This window comes from Microcaecilia unicolor, chromosome 13, assembly GCF_901765095.1.
Source record: "Microcaecilia unicolor chromosome 13, aMicUni1.1, whole genome shotgun sequence".
In the NCBI taxonomy this organism is placed as follows: domain Eukaryota; kingdom Metazoa; phylum Chordata; class Amphibia; order Gymnophiona; family Siphonopidae; genus Microcaecilia; species Microcaecilia unicolor.
This window is the reverse complement of record NC_044043.1, coordinates 67,853,330-67,869,610: the sequence shown is the minus strand read 5'-3', so window position 1 is coordinate 67,869,610 and position 16,281 is coordinate 67,853,330. Positions and strand designations below refer to the sequence as shown.

Here is a 16,281-nt window from a genome sequence, read left to right as displayed (position 1 = left end):
TTAGAACTTTTAATTGCTGCTCACCCCTAATTTAAATGTGTCGCAGCATACAAAATTTAAAAAAAAAAAAAAAAATGTAACCACGTGACTACCATGGGAAAAATAATGCTAGGGGCTGGTGCAGGGTTGGTTGAAAGGAGTGGGTGTTTACTGGCACCTCCTCTCTCCCTCCAACCTGACCAGCCTGACCACCCCGCCCCAGAGGCCTACATAAGCTTCCCTACTGCTACTACTACTAATCATTTCTAAAGCGCTACTAGACGTACGCAGCGCTGTACATTTGAACATGAAGAGACAGTCCCTGCTCGACAGAGCTTACAATCTAATTAGGCCAGACAAACAGGACAAATAAGGGATAAGGGAATATTAAGGTGAGGATGATAAAATAAGGGTTCTGAACAAGTGAATAAGGGTTAGGAGTTAAAAGCAGCATCAAAAAGGTGGGCTTTTAGCTTAGATTTGAAGACGGCCAGAGATGGAGCTTGATGTACCGGCTCAGGAAGTCTATTCCAGGCATATGGTGCAGCAAGATAAAAGGAACGGAGTCTGGAGTTAGCGGTGGAGGAGAAGGGCGCAGATAAGAGAGATTTACCCAGTGAACAGAGTTCCTGGGGAGGAATGCAGGGAGAGATGAGAGTGGAGAGGTACTGAGGAGCTGCAGAGTGAATGACCTGATCAACCCAAACTAACCCCGTTCCCCAGCTCAAAAGATTTCCTTGATAGTCTCATGGTCCCCCGAAACACCCCCACACACTCACATTTCCCTGGTAATTTAGTGGCCCACCCCTTCCCTGCCCTGACCAAACCCTTTCTTCCAATCAAATAAATGAAATCCCTGGTGTCTAGTGGCACCTTCCCATCCCTGATCTCTCCCCCAGCCCACCCAACCCCACCAGATGTACCTCACAGGAGAGGCAGGAATGATGCCCATTCACTCCTGCTTCCGGTGCCACCATCTTGAAAAATGGTGATGTGTGGTGCATCCTGGGGATGCACCGGGGGGAGGGGGTGGACCACTAGACTATAAGGAAAATGTGAGTGTGGATGTGAAGGGGGGGGGGGCACTAGACTACCAGGGAAATCTTTTAATTGTGGGTAGGGAGGTCGAGTCAGGGAGGGAGGGGATCTCTACAAAGGTTCAGGAGAGAGATGCCGGTATGGGTTTTGTTTTTTAATGTCACCCTTTCCTGTTAGTGCCTGAGCCAATCACTACTCAGGCACTGACAGGAAAAATGACATTAATCAATCACCTGCGCCTTACTGCTGCGATTTTAACCTGGCAGTACTTTGCATGCTCACTAAGTATAGCATGCCACGGTATTTTTTGTGCAGTATTCTGCGGTGAAGCTGCGGCTCTACTGCATCTCCCTCCCGGTATTCTGTTCAACCTTTCCATTTTCTGCATCTGCCTGAAATAGCTAACAGCATTATTAGCATAGATTTAAATATGCTGTGTGCTGATGTCTATGCAAAGCTTTGCGCTGGATTAGCTCATTAGCATAGATTTAAATATGCTGCGCACTGATGTCTATGCAAGGCTTTGCTCTGGGCCTTTTTTTGTTTTTACATCTAAGGACCCACAAAATTCTGCATTAAAGCTAGGGTAATCCTACGCAAAGCCTAGCACACCTTATTCTGTCATCCCCCCTCCCCCACCAAGTCTATAAGAACTGAGGTAAAAACAGAGAAATCAACCAGTACAGTCCAAAAGTGAAAAACCTTCCACTTGGTAACAAGTGGTAAAACAAAACACTGAAGTCAGCAATCAGAGGGAAATGTTAAGTAACATTGTGAGAGAAGCCCTAGGAGAGGATCACCCATCTGCACCAACCTTCCCAGTTACAACACCAAACTCTCTGGCAACCTTTCTGAAGCACACCCAGGGCCTCATCATCCCTTCATTTCTTACCAGCTCACAAGGTCCCCACTTGGTAAACAGCAAGAACAGCTCGGGCAGGCGAATCATAGCAACTCCAGTGTGTCCTCTTAGGTCCCCAGTGCCCTTCAATCCACCACTAGAGTGATCTAACTCCCATCATTCGATTGTGATTTATCTTGGCAGGCTGAATTAACAAAGCCCACAGAGCGGATTGGACTTGTTTACAAAGACGGGCTAGCTGCTTAAAGCAGCTTCTAAATTCCGTGTGCACTGCACATACCTGAGGCTTTGCAGCCTGCCTGTGTCAGGAAGCCCTGCAGCCTCATCCTTTTGTTTCTCTCTCAATCAAGATTTCAGCAGCCATGAAGATAAATCCCCTCACCCGCCCACCGCCCCAGCAGCACCTTGCTTGGTAACTTCCAGTTATTACAGCCTTTAGGGAGACACCTGTAGATTCTTAGAGGGTTCTGTGCAAGTGATGTCTGGGCTGGAATCTGTGCAAAACCTCTTCCCCAGACTTTGTACTTAAAACCAATAATCCTCTGATACAAGTACACAGCATCAGCAGGTTCACAGAGGGAGTGGCAGGAAGCGCGGGGTTTCTTTATTCTCTCAGCAGCATTTCTCAACCTCTCTTAAAAGTACGCCCAGCTAGGCAAGTTTTCAGGATTGCCACGATAAATATGCATGAGATAAATTTGCTTATACTGGAGCCTTGACTACTGCAACCTACTCCTTACTGGCCTCCCACTTAGCCATCTATCCCCCCTTCAATCTGTTCAGAACTCTGCTGCACGTCTTATATTCCGCCTGAACCGATATACTCATATCACCCCTCTTCTCAGGTCACTTCACTGGCTTCCAATCAGATACCGCATACAGTTCAAGCTTCTCCTTCTTACCTACAAATGCACTCAGTCTGCAGCCCCTCATTACCTCTCTACCCTCATTTCCCCTTACGTTCCCGCCCGTAACCTCCGCTCACAGGACAAATCCCTCCTCTCAGTACCCTTCTCCACCACCGCCAACTCCAGGCTCCGCTCATTCTGCCTCGCCTCACCCTATGCTTGGAATAAACTTCCTGAGCCCTTACGCCAAGCCCCCTCCCTACCCATCTTCAAATCTTTGCTCAAAGCCCACCTCTTCAATGTTGCTTTTGGCACCTAACCTTTATACCTTTCAGGAAATCTAGACTGCCACTATTTGACTGACTGTACATTTGTCCTTTAGATTGTAAGCTCCTTTGAGCAGGGATTGTCCTTCTATGTTAAATTGTACAGCGCCGCATAACCCTAGTAGCGCTTTAGAAATGTCAAGTAGTAGTAGTAGTAGTAGCCCACTGTATGCAAATTCATTTCATGCGCTCAGCACAATCCTCCCGCACTTGTTTGACAGGTCTGGGCTGTCAAAAGCCCAAACCTGTCAAACAGCCTGCCGAGGCCCGAACAACGAGGCCCCCGCCGCCGGGCAAACCATCTCCCACCCAGCGATGGGGGGTGGGGGCTGGAGGTCCGGAGGACCTCCGGTCCCCCCCCCCCCCCCATGTTCACGGAGGGCTGGAGATCCGGTGGGTCTCCAGCACCCCCACCCCCTGAACCCACAGAAATCCAAGTGGCCACCTCCCGAAAAACGCTGTCCTACCCTCCCACCCAGCGACGGGGGGGGGGGGGGGGGGGAGGGAGGCTGGAGGATCGGTGGGTCTCCCTTACATGGTCTGTAGCCCCGCCCAGCACATCCCAGGATGCAATGGGCGGGGCTGAGCACCGCCATTTTGGGCGTCGACTGACTAGAAGAGGAGGGAGGCAGGCAGGCTGCATCCCTCCTCCAACAAAAGGTAGGGGGGTCGGGGGGGTTCATGACACCACACCACGGACCACCAGGGAACCTAAGTAGAACGCTGGGGGGGAGGAGTTGGGGTGGGCTGGAGGTCCACTGGACCTCCAGCCCCCACCCCCGTCGATACATCACCATGTGGGCGATCCTTTGGCCGGAGGCAGCCAATCAACGATCTGTGGGGGTTTGGGGGGTTGGAGACCCACTGATCCTCCAGCCCTCCGTGAACATGGGGGGGAGATCATCGGGGGGACCAGAGGTCCACCGGACCTCCAGCCCCCCGTTCGCGTTTGCTTTGGGGGGGAAGGGAGGCCTGCCAGCATGCAACTGCATGCTGGACAGGGCTCACCATTCCTCCCCAATGATCCGCAAAATCTAACGCCAGCTTGAAGCTGGCGTTGATTTTGCTGCGGCCAGCAACCCAATCTTTGGCGCGCTGGTCGCTGATCATTGGGGATGAATGCGTTAAGCACCAATTAGCATGCATTTGCAAGCTAATTGCGCTAGAAGCGCTGTTTAGCATGCATTTGCATGCTACTTTTGTTTTTTTAGTTACATTTGTACCCCGCGCTTTCCCACTCATGGCAGGCTCAATGCGGCTTACATGGGGCAATGGAGGGTTAAGTGACTTGCCCAGAGTCACAAGGAGCTGTGCCTGAAGTGGGAATCGAACTCAGTTCCTCAGTTCCCCAGGACCAGAGTCCACCACCCTAACCACTAGGCCACTCCTCCACTTGCGCTGAGAGCCCTCGAGTGCGCTGTTTCAGGCGCTCGAGGGCTCTGATCATGGGTCGGCTGCAAACTCTGGCGCTAGTATGGCGTTAACAGCCTCTAGCGCTGGAGTTTGCTTTTGATCATGAGGGCCCATGTGTTCAACAAAGAACCCAGGACTGAGCCAGCATCATTTACTGGCGCTTGAAGGAGTCAGGCTTTGAATGTCTTAACAGTGTGGCACTAAGAACCAGTCACCAATTCCACTTTCCCTTCTCTGTTCAGTCACCAATTCCCAGGGCTTTTTTTTGAGGGGGTACGTGGGGGTACTGAGTACCGGCACCTTTTCCACTGTCTGCTAAACTTGACTTACGATTCTCATATTTTAATGAAAGAGCTCAGGTTCTACATACAAATTCTGCCTTGTCATAGATTCTATGACTGGTTGCAGGGGTCCTGGCTATTGTGGGGTGAGTCCCTCAATGATCACTCCACCCCTGAAGGGTGGCCTGGCATTTGAGTACCAGCACCTTTTTTGCTAGACAAAATGCACTGCCAATTCCACTTTCCCTTCTCTGTTCTTTATGTTGATTGTTTTTATGTACACTGTTTTGGACAATTGGTGAGGAAACATTTCATAAATGAACAAAAGTAATTTATTTCAAACCTTTACATTCCACCGATCCAGCACAGTGCTGTCCTAAGTGGATTACATTAAAATAACACAAATACTGGGGGTTGCTTTACAGAGCAAGAATAGCACACAGCATCCCAGAGCACCATCCAGCGATGCAGACAGTGCCCACAGCTCTCATCACTCCTGCAATCTGGCAGGGGCTCAGAGAAATACAGAATTCCTGGTGAGTTCAGCAAAACCTGCCTGAAGTGAGACAGGTAATCGGTGCAATAAAACCAGATAAGAGCAACTTCGGGGATGCAACGGTCCATCTCTGACCAATCAAATGCAGTGAATATCAGCAAGTCAGTGACATCACAAAGGCGGGTCCCAACTGAGAATCAAACTGAAGCCAAAGGCCTGATGACAAGGATCACAGAAAACTCTGCAGCAGTACCTTTCCCTGGAGCAGAAAGATTGTTCTCTCATTCGCCCTTCCCCCCCCCCAAAAAAAAAAAAAAATAGCCCGGAAAAGGCATCAGAGAGCTGATAATTCTCAGGTACTAACTAGAGGGAGCCTTAAAAAGGGTTTTTCAAAACTGACACAGGAATTGGCAGCCATACAAAGTGCCGGACGAAGGCAATTACAGAATAGCATCTCCCTGCTTAGCCTATAATCCCCACAAGAACAAACAGAAACTTTCATGGTGCACTGGGGGAACATTTGCTTCCCCTGACGCCTGCAAGCTGAAAGCAATTCTGAGCCACTCACCTGCTGCTCCAAAGCCCACGTCCGCACTGCTCCTCCTTGGCTCTCCGCGGCTCTGGCTCTCTGGCATAACGAGCTGCTGACTTTGATGCAAGTTGGAGATAATAGTGGAAAGATCGCTGTCACGACTGCAAGAGAGCAAAACACAAAATTAGAATCACCAAATCCTAGAAGCCAAACAGGTTGGCCGCAAGCCAGTAGTAGAAGCACTCTCGCTTTCTTATCAGACTCAGCTGTCACTTTTTGCATTACTTTGGATCCTTTCCGGGGCATCTCTCAGCTCCAGCGTGTCAAGTGGGCCACAATATCCTGAGATCCCTATGCGACACCCCTCCTTGAACAGAAGCCACCCAGCCTAAACATCAGCTATAGCAGAGGGAAGGTTGTAAAGTTAACAGTTTGTGTGCACACCATACACCATTCTCAAAACAGTGCATAATATAAACGGGAGAATGATGTACACAAACATACAAATTATTTTCCCTGTAAATTATGAGCTCCAGGACTAGTTTCCATTAGCACAGTATCTCTAGGGAGGACCCAGTGCTGTACGATAATTAGCTCCCCCTTCTTCCCCAAGAGCGTGCTCTTCGTCAGCCCAGCCTCCTCCTCGCGGGACAGAGGGCAGCAACGGAGCCGAGTCCCTGATGAAAACCAGAATCTTCCAGGGAGCGTGACTCACATGAAGAAAGAGCAGCTTAAAACCCAGAACGGGTCCGAGCCTGGCACCAACACCTTCCCATCAGCTGCAGGATCAGCAGGCAAGTGGCCTGCTTTAAATATCTGCCTCCCTCATGGGCAGCCACAGAGCTGCCTGAACACTGATAAAAGAGCCCTGCCCAGAAGCTAATCTGCTATCCAGCTCAACATAATCGGATAAGTGTGAGTCAGTCTTTACACAGATCAACTTTCAAGACAACGTCTGGCTACAGATTTTAATCACAAAATGTAAAAGGCTTCGCTCCAAATTAAAATCCTCTCCCGCTCCTTGTCCCCCCCCCCCCAGGCCACGCCTGTTCCCCCATCCTCCTCCCCCAGGCCACACCCGCTCCCTGACCTCTTCTGGAAAGGAAGTTTAGAAGGGAAGGGTCATGGTATGAGCCTCTAGAGGTTGGACTCAGGAGAACCATATGGAAATATTACTTAATAGAGGGAGGAGAATGCATGGAACCACCCCGCAAAGGAAGTGGTGAGAGCCAAACAGTAACAGATTCAAGAAAGCCTGGGATAAGCCTCAGGATACTGGGCTCTGAATTCAGGGAGACCTGAAGGCAATGCCAGAGATCCAGTGAACTCTGGCATTGCACCAGCAGGGCAAAATAAACAGAGCCTTATCAGTCCCCATGTTGCTCCACAAATTATCTCCCAGAGTGCTCCCCAACTTTCCCTGCATACCCATCTCTTGTTCTGTCCTCAAGATGAAGTACAATGCAGCAGCCTGAATTTATAGGTTCTAATTTGACTTTTCCCTGAATTGACCCAGGCTCAGGAAACCTTATGTAAGGCCACAGGAGAGAGCCGTATTTCCCCTGCATCCAGGCACTCTGAGGCTTAGCTGGGGCATTAAGATGTATTATGCAAATATACACTGTTGAAGTACTTTCTGGGATTAATTTGAAGTGATTATTAGTTCTTGCTAATCAGGCAAATCAATAATGGTTGTCAGTTCCAAAGGGCAAATGTAGATAAAGACATGATCACCTTGTGTGTGTGTGTGTGGGGGGGGGGGGGGGGGGGGGAGGTTACATAGGTAAGAAAAAAGGTCAGAAAGAAACATGCACAGAAAGAAAATTGTTGGCATACACACAGAAGAACACAAGCCCTCGCAGACTTCATATCACACAGAAAACAGCGAAGGTGACAAAAATATATATTGACAATGCTCTTAGCGTCTAAACGTTTACTATCCAACAACAAAGACTCAACACGGCCGTGTATCGGCCAACTGGCCTTCCTCAGGAGTCTCCCAATGTTGTCTGCACGATCAAGAAAATGCTGCTACAGGATATGTTGTGGAATCAATCTGTCATCGGCTTTAAACTTGGCGGGAAGAAATACAGGCCGTCAAGCTATGGTAAACCACTCAAGCACTTCTCTAGACTACCAACAGCCATCTATAGTCCGAGTCTTGATGGTAGTCTACAGAAGTGCTTCAGTGGTTTACCATAGCTTGGTGGCGCGTATTTCTTCCCAAGTTTAAAGCCGATGACAGATTGATTCCACAACATATCCTCTAGCAGCATTTTCTTGATCATACAGACAACATTGGGAGACACAATACAACCGGCTCCGATACTGGGGATGGTGTATTAGTGAGAGAACGAAGTTCCCTGCCTCCAGAGTGTGCAGACACAATACAACCGGCTCCGATACTGGGAATGGTGTATTAGTGAGAGAACGAAGTTCCCTGCCTCCAGAGTGTGCAGACACAATACAACCGGCTCCGAAACTGGGAATGGTGTATTAGTGAGAGAACGAAGTTCCCTGCCTCCAGAGTGTGCAGACACAATACAACCGGCTCCGATACTGGGAATAGTGTATTAGTGAGAGAACGAAGTTCCCTGCCTCCAGAGTGTGCAGACACAATACAACCGGCTCCGATACTGGGAATGGTGTATTAGTGAGAGAACGAAGTTCCCTGCCTCCAGAGTGTGCAGACACAATACAACCGGCTCCGAAACTGGGAATGGTGTATTAGTGAGAGAACGAAGTTCCCTGCCTCCAGAGTGTGCAGACACAATACAACCGGCTCCGATACTGGGAATAGTGTATTAGTGAGAGAACAAAGTTCCCCGCCTCCAGAGTGTGCAGACACAATACATCCGGCTCCGATACTGGGAATGGTGTATTAGTGAGAGAACGAAGTTCCCTGCCTCCAGAGTGTGCAGACACAATACAACCGGCTCCGATACTGGGAATGGTGTATTAGTGAGAGAACGAAGTTCCTTGCCTCCAGAGTGTGCAGACACAATACAACCGGCTCCGATACTGGGAATGGTGTATTAGTGAGAGAACGAAGTTCCCTGCCTCCAGAGTGTGCAGACACAATACAACCGGCTCCGATACTAGGAGTGGTGTATTAGTGAGAGAACAAAGTTCCCTGCCTCCAGAGTGTGCAGACACAATACATCCGGCTCTGATACTGGGAATGGTGTATTAGTGAGAGAACGAAGCTCAGTGCAAACACACTGGGGGCAATTCTATAACTTGGTGCCAAGAGATGATGTCTGTCTGTGTGCTTTCATGGGAGCTCCTCTTTGTTGTTTCCTCCTGTAGAAGATATTCAAAACTCAGCTTGGGTTGAGGAAATACACGCTGTGTTTCTTGAAGTCAGTGTTCATTTGAAGAAATGATTTATTTTGGGTGAAGGTCCTGCACTGAGCATTGACTTGCTCCGCTTACTATAACTGGCGATATGTAAATTTCTTCAGCTTTCCCGACAAGAGACTAACACATTCTTAAGATTAGTACAGCACAGTGACTTGCGTAGATTTGATGTTGTTAGGGTGCTGATTGGAATTAGTCTGTTTATATTTACATTTGCTTCAGACGGTATCAGTTGCCTTATAGGTATTCATACCAACACTTTTTGAGGTTTTTAAATGCTAATTCACATGATGGCTGTATAAGCTATAGCTGGAACACTACCATTGACATAGTACAGGGCGTTTCATGAAGTCTGCACATATGAGAATGTAAGTGGTGCAATGATAGTTCTCTACTCAGCCAGTCACTATTTATATGACTGATGTGTGAACTGAGCACTTCTTAAAAAAAAAAAATATATATATATATATATATATAAAGAATTTTCATAGTATTTCATTGTTATAATTTTTATGTTATTTTCCTTGTTTGTTTTTTCTTAATATACCTAATTATATGATATGTGTTAGTGAGGTATAGTTGATTTATTATTTCTCCTAATTTGTTTTGCCAAGATATAAGCACCAAGGGTGTAGCCAGCGGGGGGGGGGGGGGGGGGGGGGGGGAGGGGGGGCTCAGAGGACTGGGCCCCCACACTTTGGGCTCAAGCTTCCTCCACTTTAATGGCTGGTGGGGATGCCGAGGTCTTTCCTGCACGAGACCCCATCTGTGCTGTCTCAGTAACATGTAAGTCCACTGGCGTGCATCAGCTACCGATGCTGGCACTCTCGCACATGCTCAGTTCAGTGACTGATGCTAAACTGAGCACGCATGGGAATACTGGTGGAGGTGGCTGAAGCACGCCTGCCAACTTGAGTGCTGCTCCGGCTGCACATGTGGAGACTCATACGGGAGACCTCTTCGGTTGGCAGGGCTTGGCATCCCCACCAGAAAGGGTATGATTTAGCATGTGGGGGGGGCACATTAAATGGGGGAGAGAATACATGGCCCCCCCAAAATATACTTCTGGCTATGTGGGCAGCACAATGTGGTACACTTAGCGCCAAGTCTTTAACAGCACTTAGGTGCACGAAAGCCGTTACATAATACCAGCGCAAAGGTGTGCCCACTACAGTAGATCTTTAGCTGGTGTAAGCTGATTAGAGGCCAACCAAATTTTGGATATGGTTTTGGCACTGAAACCGGCCCAAAATCTGGATTCAGCCATGTCGGCTGAAAATGCCAGTTTTGGTCACCTTCTAAAGTTGGTGCCATGCAATATGCTCAACTGACAGTATTCTATAAGTTATGCAAGTCACTTGGTGAGGCACCCGAGGCTCATTCATATGTCGCTCACGTGTATGCTCTCCTTGCAGTCGCACACTAATAGGGGCATTTTCGAAAGAAACGTCAAGTTGCGATTTGGACATCCTTGCAAAACGGCAAAATCCAGGGGCGGGGAAACCTGTATTTTCGAAAAAAAGATGGACGTCCATTTTTCGTTTCAAAAATACCGTCAAGACGTCCAAATCCTTAAATTTGGACAACCCTAGATTTGGACGTCCCTAGACATAGACGTTTCTGACTTTCGGCAATTTTCGAAACCAAAGACATTCATGTCAAAAACATCCTAATACAAGCCATTTGGATGTGGGAGGAGACCGCATTTGTAGTGCACTGGTCCCCCTGACATGCCAGGGCACCCTAGGGGCACTGCAGTGGACTTCATAAAATGCTCCCAGGAACATAGCTCCCTTGTGTGCTGAGCCCCCCCCAAAACCCACTACCCACAACTGTACAGCACTAACATAGCCCTTACGGGTGAAGGGGGCACCTATATATGGGTACAGTGGGTTTGTGATGAGTTTTGGAGAGCTCGCTGTTTCCTCCACAAATGTAACAGGTAGGGGGGGTATGGGCCTGGGTCCGCCTGTCTGAAGTGCACTGCAGTACCTACTAAAACTGCTCCTGGGACCTTCATGCGCTGTCATGGAGCCGAGTAGGACATCTGAGGCTGGCATAGAGGCTGGCACAACATATTTTTAAAGATGTTTTTTGAGGGTGGGAGAGGGTTAGTGACTACTGGGGGAGTAATGGGAGGTCATCCCCGATTCTCTCCGGTGGTCATCTGGTCATTTCGGGCACCTTTTTGTGCCTTATTCGTAAGAAAAACACGTCTGGGTGAAAACGTCCAAGTGTTCGTCAGGGACGTCCTTGCTTTTTTTGATTATGGGTCAACGATGTCCAAGTGTTAGGCACGCCCAAGTCCCGCCTTCGCTACGCCTCTGACACGCCTCCTTGAAATCTGGACGTCCTTGCGATGGAGTGCAGTTGGAGACGTCCAAAATCGGGTTTCCATTATACCAATTTGGACGTCTCTGGGAGAAGGACGTCCATCTTCCAACTTATGTCGAAAGATGAACATCCTTCTCTTTCGAAAATGAGCCCATAAGTAAATTTGGTGTGCACTTTTTTAGAAATGCACCTCTTACATGTGTAACTGCCAATTATTTGCTGTGTCTGATGTGCATTAAGGGCTACTATTCTGTAAACTACATGTGATAGGCACAAAATTACAAAACCAGGGGCATTTGCCTCCAAGGTGTGCAGACACATTATCTTGGGTTCTGATCCCCGGCATGGTTATCGATGATTAAGAAGCTCCCTGCCTCCAGGGTTTATGGATACACTGCCCAGGGCTCTAATACAGAATGGTGTTTCCACTTCTGGGAACCGCATGCCTAATTATCCTAATGAGCTTCCTGCCCTCCACCTCCTCTGAAGTGTTAAGAACATGGGTCTCTCTGGACCCTGCTAATTAGAAAAGTCAGTAACTAGAAACTGCACGTTTATTTATTTATTTAAACCCTGTTATGATCTGTCTTTCTAATTAAAATCCTTAGCTGCCCTGAAGAGACTGTCTATGGCTCCCAAAATCTCTGGTCCTGTCCAAAGAAACCATTGCAGGACTTATGGAATCAATATGCATGTCACCACTCATTCCTCCAAGCTGTGCCACAGTAGACTAACTCATGCCCCAATGACCAAAAGCAAATGCAGGTGCTAGAAGCCATTAGCGCCGTACTAGCGCCTGTGTTTGCTCCTGCCCGATGATCACGGCTGGCGAGCGTGTGCAACAAAAAGACTGCTGGCTCTAAACACAATAATCATGCAAATGCATACAAAACAGGGCATTCCCTATTCCTCCCCAATGCTCAGCAGCCAGCGAATCAAACAAGGACACCCTACGCCAGCTCGAGTTGGCGTTAGGGTTTGCCAGGGCATTGGGGAGGAATGGGAGATCCTGTCATGCATGCATTTATATGCTCACAGGCTTCCCCCACACCCTCACCCCCAAGCAATACCTGGTGGTCCAGCGGGACCCTATTGCCCTCCTCACCCTGGTGGCCTAGTGCCGCCCAGCTCATTGACTGGAGATCCACTGGACCTCCAGCCCCCCCACAGGCCCCTCCAATGCAATGCCTGTTGGTCCAGTGGGACCCTATAGTCCCCCCTAACCCTGGTGGCTTAGTGCCACCTCCCACAAGCCCCCCAACCCCACTGTACCTTTAAGCACCTCCTCCTGTGAGCACCGCCTTCAAAATAGGAGCGCCCTGTCCAGTGCATCCCTACATATAAGGGAGTTTCTCCTTTATATGGTAAGGAAGCCCCCACCCAGCGCATCCAAGGATGGACCGGGCAGGGCACAGCCATTTTGAAGGCGGTACTCCCTCCTCCTGCTTAAATTACGGGGGTGGTTGAGAGGCCGCACTAAGCCACCAGGGTGAGGGGGGACTATAGGGTCCCACTGGACCTCCAACCCCTTCTCAGGCTGGTTTGACAGGTCCAGGATTTTTTTTTTACAGCCCAATCCTTTCAAAAAACTTCCATGGGAGGATTGTGCCTTAGGCCCATGCCCAGGCACAATCCTCCTGCAGAAATCCCCCCCCCCCCCCATGATGATCAAAATTAATAGCGCACATAAATGTGCACGCTATTAGTTTTGATCATCTTTAGTGTTTTCCACGCTGTTCCGGCGCTAATTTTACAGTGCTGTTCGGAACAGTGCAGGGTTTTTGATCATCAACTCTTCCATGTATTGCCTGTAGCTCCCCACAGACATACACTCACATTCGGTGTACTGTCTGAACCTCCCTCCTGGGCCAGGCTCTCCCATGGGTGCCACTGAGGATCATTACTCATTCTCAGCTCAGGTAATCCTGGACAGTGAGGGTGGTATGTAAACTCTCATGCCCTGATGCTTAGAACTCCCGTGGTAAGCCAACTGCTCTGAAAAAATACTGTCGGAACAGCACAGAAAATTAGCTTGCCAATGCTCAAAGAAAATGGTATGCAAATTATATGCGCGCTGTTAAAGCAAAAGCAAGGAGTTGCTTGGCGCATGTGCAGAACAGTTTCACAGTGAGCACAGCTGTGCACATGCGCCAGGCAAACAGGAACGTGAAGCACACCTGTGCCTTTAAATATAAGCTTTTCAGTGTTTTTTGTGGTTTTTTTTACTTGGAAGGCTGATATTTAAACACAGTAAACAGGCACCAGTGTGTGCTTTCACTTTTGGGTTTACTCGGACTCACGCAGATTTGTTTCTCACTACTGGCATATAGGGGCTTGTACAAGCTTCCTTCTGCATCCAAACTATATAAAACCCAGCAGATTTTAGAGAAAGAATCACAAGCAATTCTCTCTTCAAACCCCCTAACGCCTGCTTCAAGCTGGTGTTATTTTTTTTACAGAGGTAAGGCGGCTTTGTTTTGTGTGCTGTTCTCTAAACATTGGGAGGGAACAGGAAATGAGCTCATTAACGTGTGACTACATTAGCATGCTATTTGCACTAATCTTTGGCATGCTCATTGTTTCCCACACGAGAGCATCTGAGCATTCTGCGCTCTCTAATGTGGGTGCTAGTTTGACGCTAATGACCTCTAGTGCCCGCGTTTGCTTCTGAACATTGGAGCACCAGCCTTCAGTCACTTACTTCTACAGACATTAGTCCTGTGTAATCAGATTAGACAACCCAACCCTCGTCCTAAAACACTGCCACAAAAAGGAGTTTATGTGTATACTGGTAGGGTCCAGACAATTAAAGGAGCATCAGATAAAGCTAAGGTAGTTGATGTCTCCAACTGGCAGATTGAAATACCATTCCCAGCTCTGTTCATCATCATCTTCGCATGTGGCTACGGCACACTTAAACTTAATCAAGGCTGGCTGTTAGAGTGTGCGACCTGTATAATTACACAAAGGGGCACTTTCAGGTCAGTGCCCCCTGCACCTCACAACATGTGGGCAGGAGGGGAAGGGGAGAGGGGCCAAGGAAATGGTGTAGGGTGGAAGGGACAGTTAACAGATGGAAGATAAAGACCAGCATGGTCCAACCAATCTGCCCAATAAGGTGGTTAGAGGTGTATCAGAGGTTACACCCCTTTCTATCTTGTTTTTTTTTCATATAACGTTTTATTATAATAAAATGAGAAGAACACTTACAACTATAAGTAAAAACAGAACAATACAAATGAAACCCCATACAACCTCTCCCATTTCCAACCCTTCCCAAAGCACACAAGGTCAATAGGATGGCTCCCTAAGGAAGCCAAAAAATCCTTCACACAAATGTGTTGGTCTAGGCAGGAGAAATAATCAGCCTCAGGGCATCCAGGTCTACTCCCGACTGGAGCCTCCAGGTAACCTAATGGTCTCAATGTTTATCAAAACAATCTGGCCAGTTCACAAGGACGTTAATTTGGACATTTGGTAGAGGAAGTCCATCTTATGAATAACCTTCACCACTGGGGGTGGGAGAGAATGCTTCTAGGCCCACCAGAAAATTGGAAGCTAATATATGCATGTCTGGTCGAAAGTGCAGTAGTGTTCCGCTGTAGTTGGGTAGTCCACCTCAGTGAATTGGCAAAGAGTGCGAAGTAATTCCACCCAGAAGCCCTTAATTTTGGGGTAGGACCACCGCCTTTATATCTTTTTTGAAGTGAGGTGCTGAAGCCAGGGCTGTTACCGAAGAGACACTGTATCAAATGTGCCACAACCAAAAACAGAATGGGGCACTAATTTACATTTTCACACAGGCTGCCAGTTGGCCTACAGCCAACCCTAGAGTAAATTACCCTGAGTAACACGCTACATGATGTAATGCCACAAGGCTGCACATCCAGAGCCCAATTTTCCATTAGGCAGAGTATGCACAATCTGTCCAGCAGACACTATGTGCTTTTAAGAAGGCAGATCCAAGGGGAGAGATAAGAGCCCTGGAGAAGGAGACGCAACCAACTGATTGCATTGCGTCCCCAGTACTACATCATCCAATGTGGACTCCCTTCCTCCTGCTCATTAGGATACACAAGAGGAAAATTGGGTTCTGTGCCAATCCATGGCTCATCTGAATAACACAGCTCAACAGCCAGTTCTTTGGCTTCTAAAATGCACCAGTAATACCTTCAATTTCATCACATCAGATCTTGAATTCTGTTTCTGCTACCCATGGCAAAATCACAGCTGGGGAGACCTTCAACTCGCATAACAGGCTAGTGACACACTAGTTAGTTCTTTTGACTGTGGAAAGGGATGCCCAGCACTTTCTGCTCCATTGACATGTGCCAGAGGGCATCAGACACAGCAGAACGTTTTGAAAATACATGTTGCTTTCATTTCCACAATCTCACAAAAGAGATCTATGCATAGAAAGAGCTGACAGCAGAATTACTGCCTGACTGTTCTGATGAGCTCTCATAATTAACACGATTCTTAATCAATTAATCCAATACTATCCGAGCAGCTAAGGACATCCCCTGTGACCAATTAAAATGCTGGAATGGACTCCCTGCCTTTTCCCAAGAAAATTCAATACGCAAAACCAGTGAGTAGCATTCACGTCCAAAGGAGGTGACAAAGCAGCCCCGTGCTCCAGCTTTCAGCCCACAGCAACCGGGAGACAGAGTCATTTTTGACTTCTGAGCTTCTGTCCCATTTATAGTCCTGTTTCTTTCTGCAATTCAAATCTCCAAGTGTATCCATGGACTTCAGCAGCATTGCTAGTCATGGACCCTTAGGCACATGCCACAAATGCCACCAGATGAC

General features: G+C 48.1%; 1 protein-coding gene across 10 annotated transcripts in view; it reads right to left on the bottom strand.

Moving 5' to 3' along the window:
- The window catches only part of SAMD11 (sterile alpha motif domain containing 11), a 169,132-nt gene that overhangs the window by 62,087 nt on the left and 90,764 nt on the right, over positions 1-16,281 (bottom strand). For all 10 annotated transcript variants that reach the window (XM_030222040.1, XM_030222039.1, XM_030222043.1 and 7 more), the window contains one exon: positions 5,812-5,936. In XM_030222040.1, the coding sequence (XP_030077900.1) occupies positions 5,812-5,936 (125 nt within the window). The remainder of the gene's footprint in view (positions 1-5,811; positions 5,937-16,281) is intronic.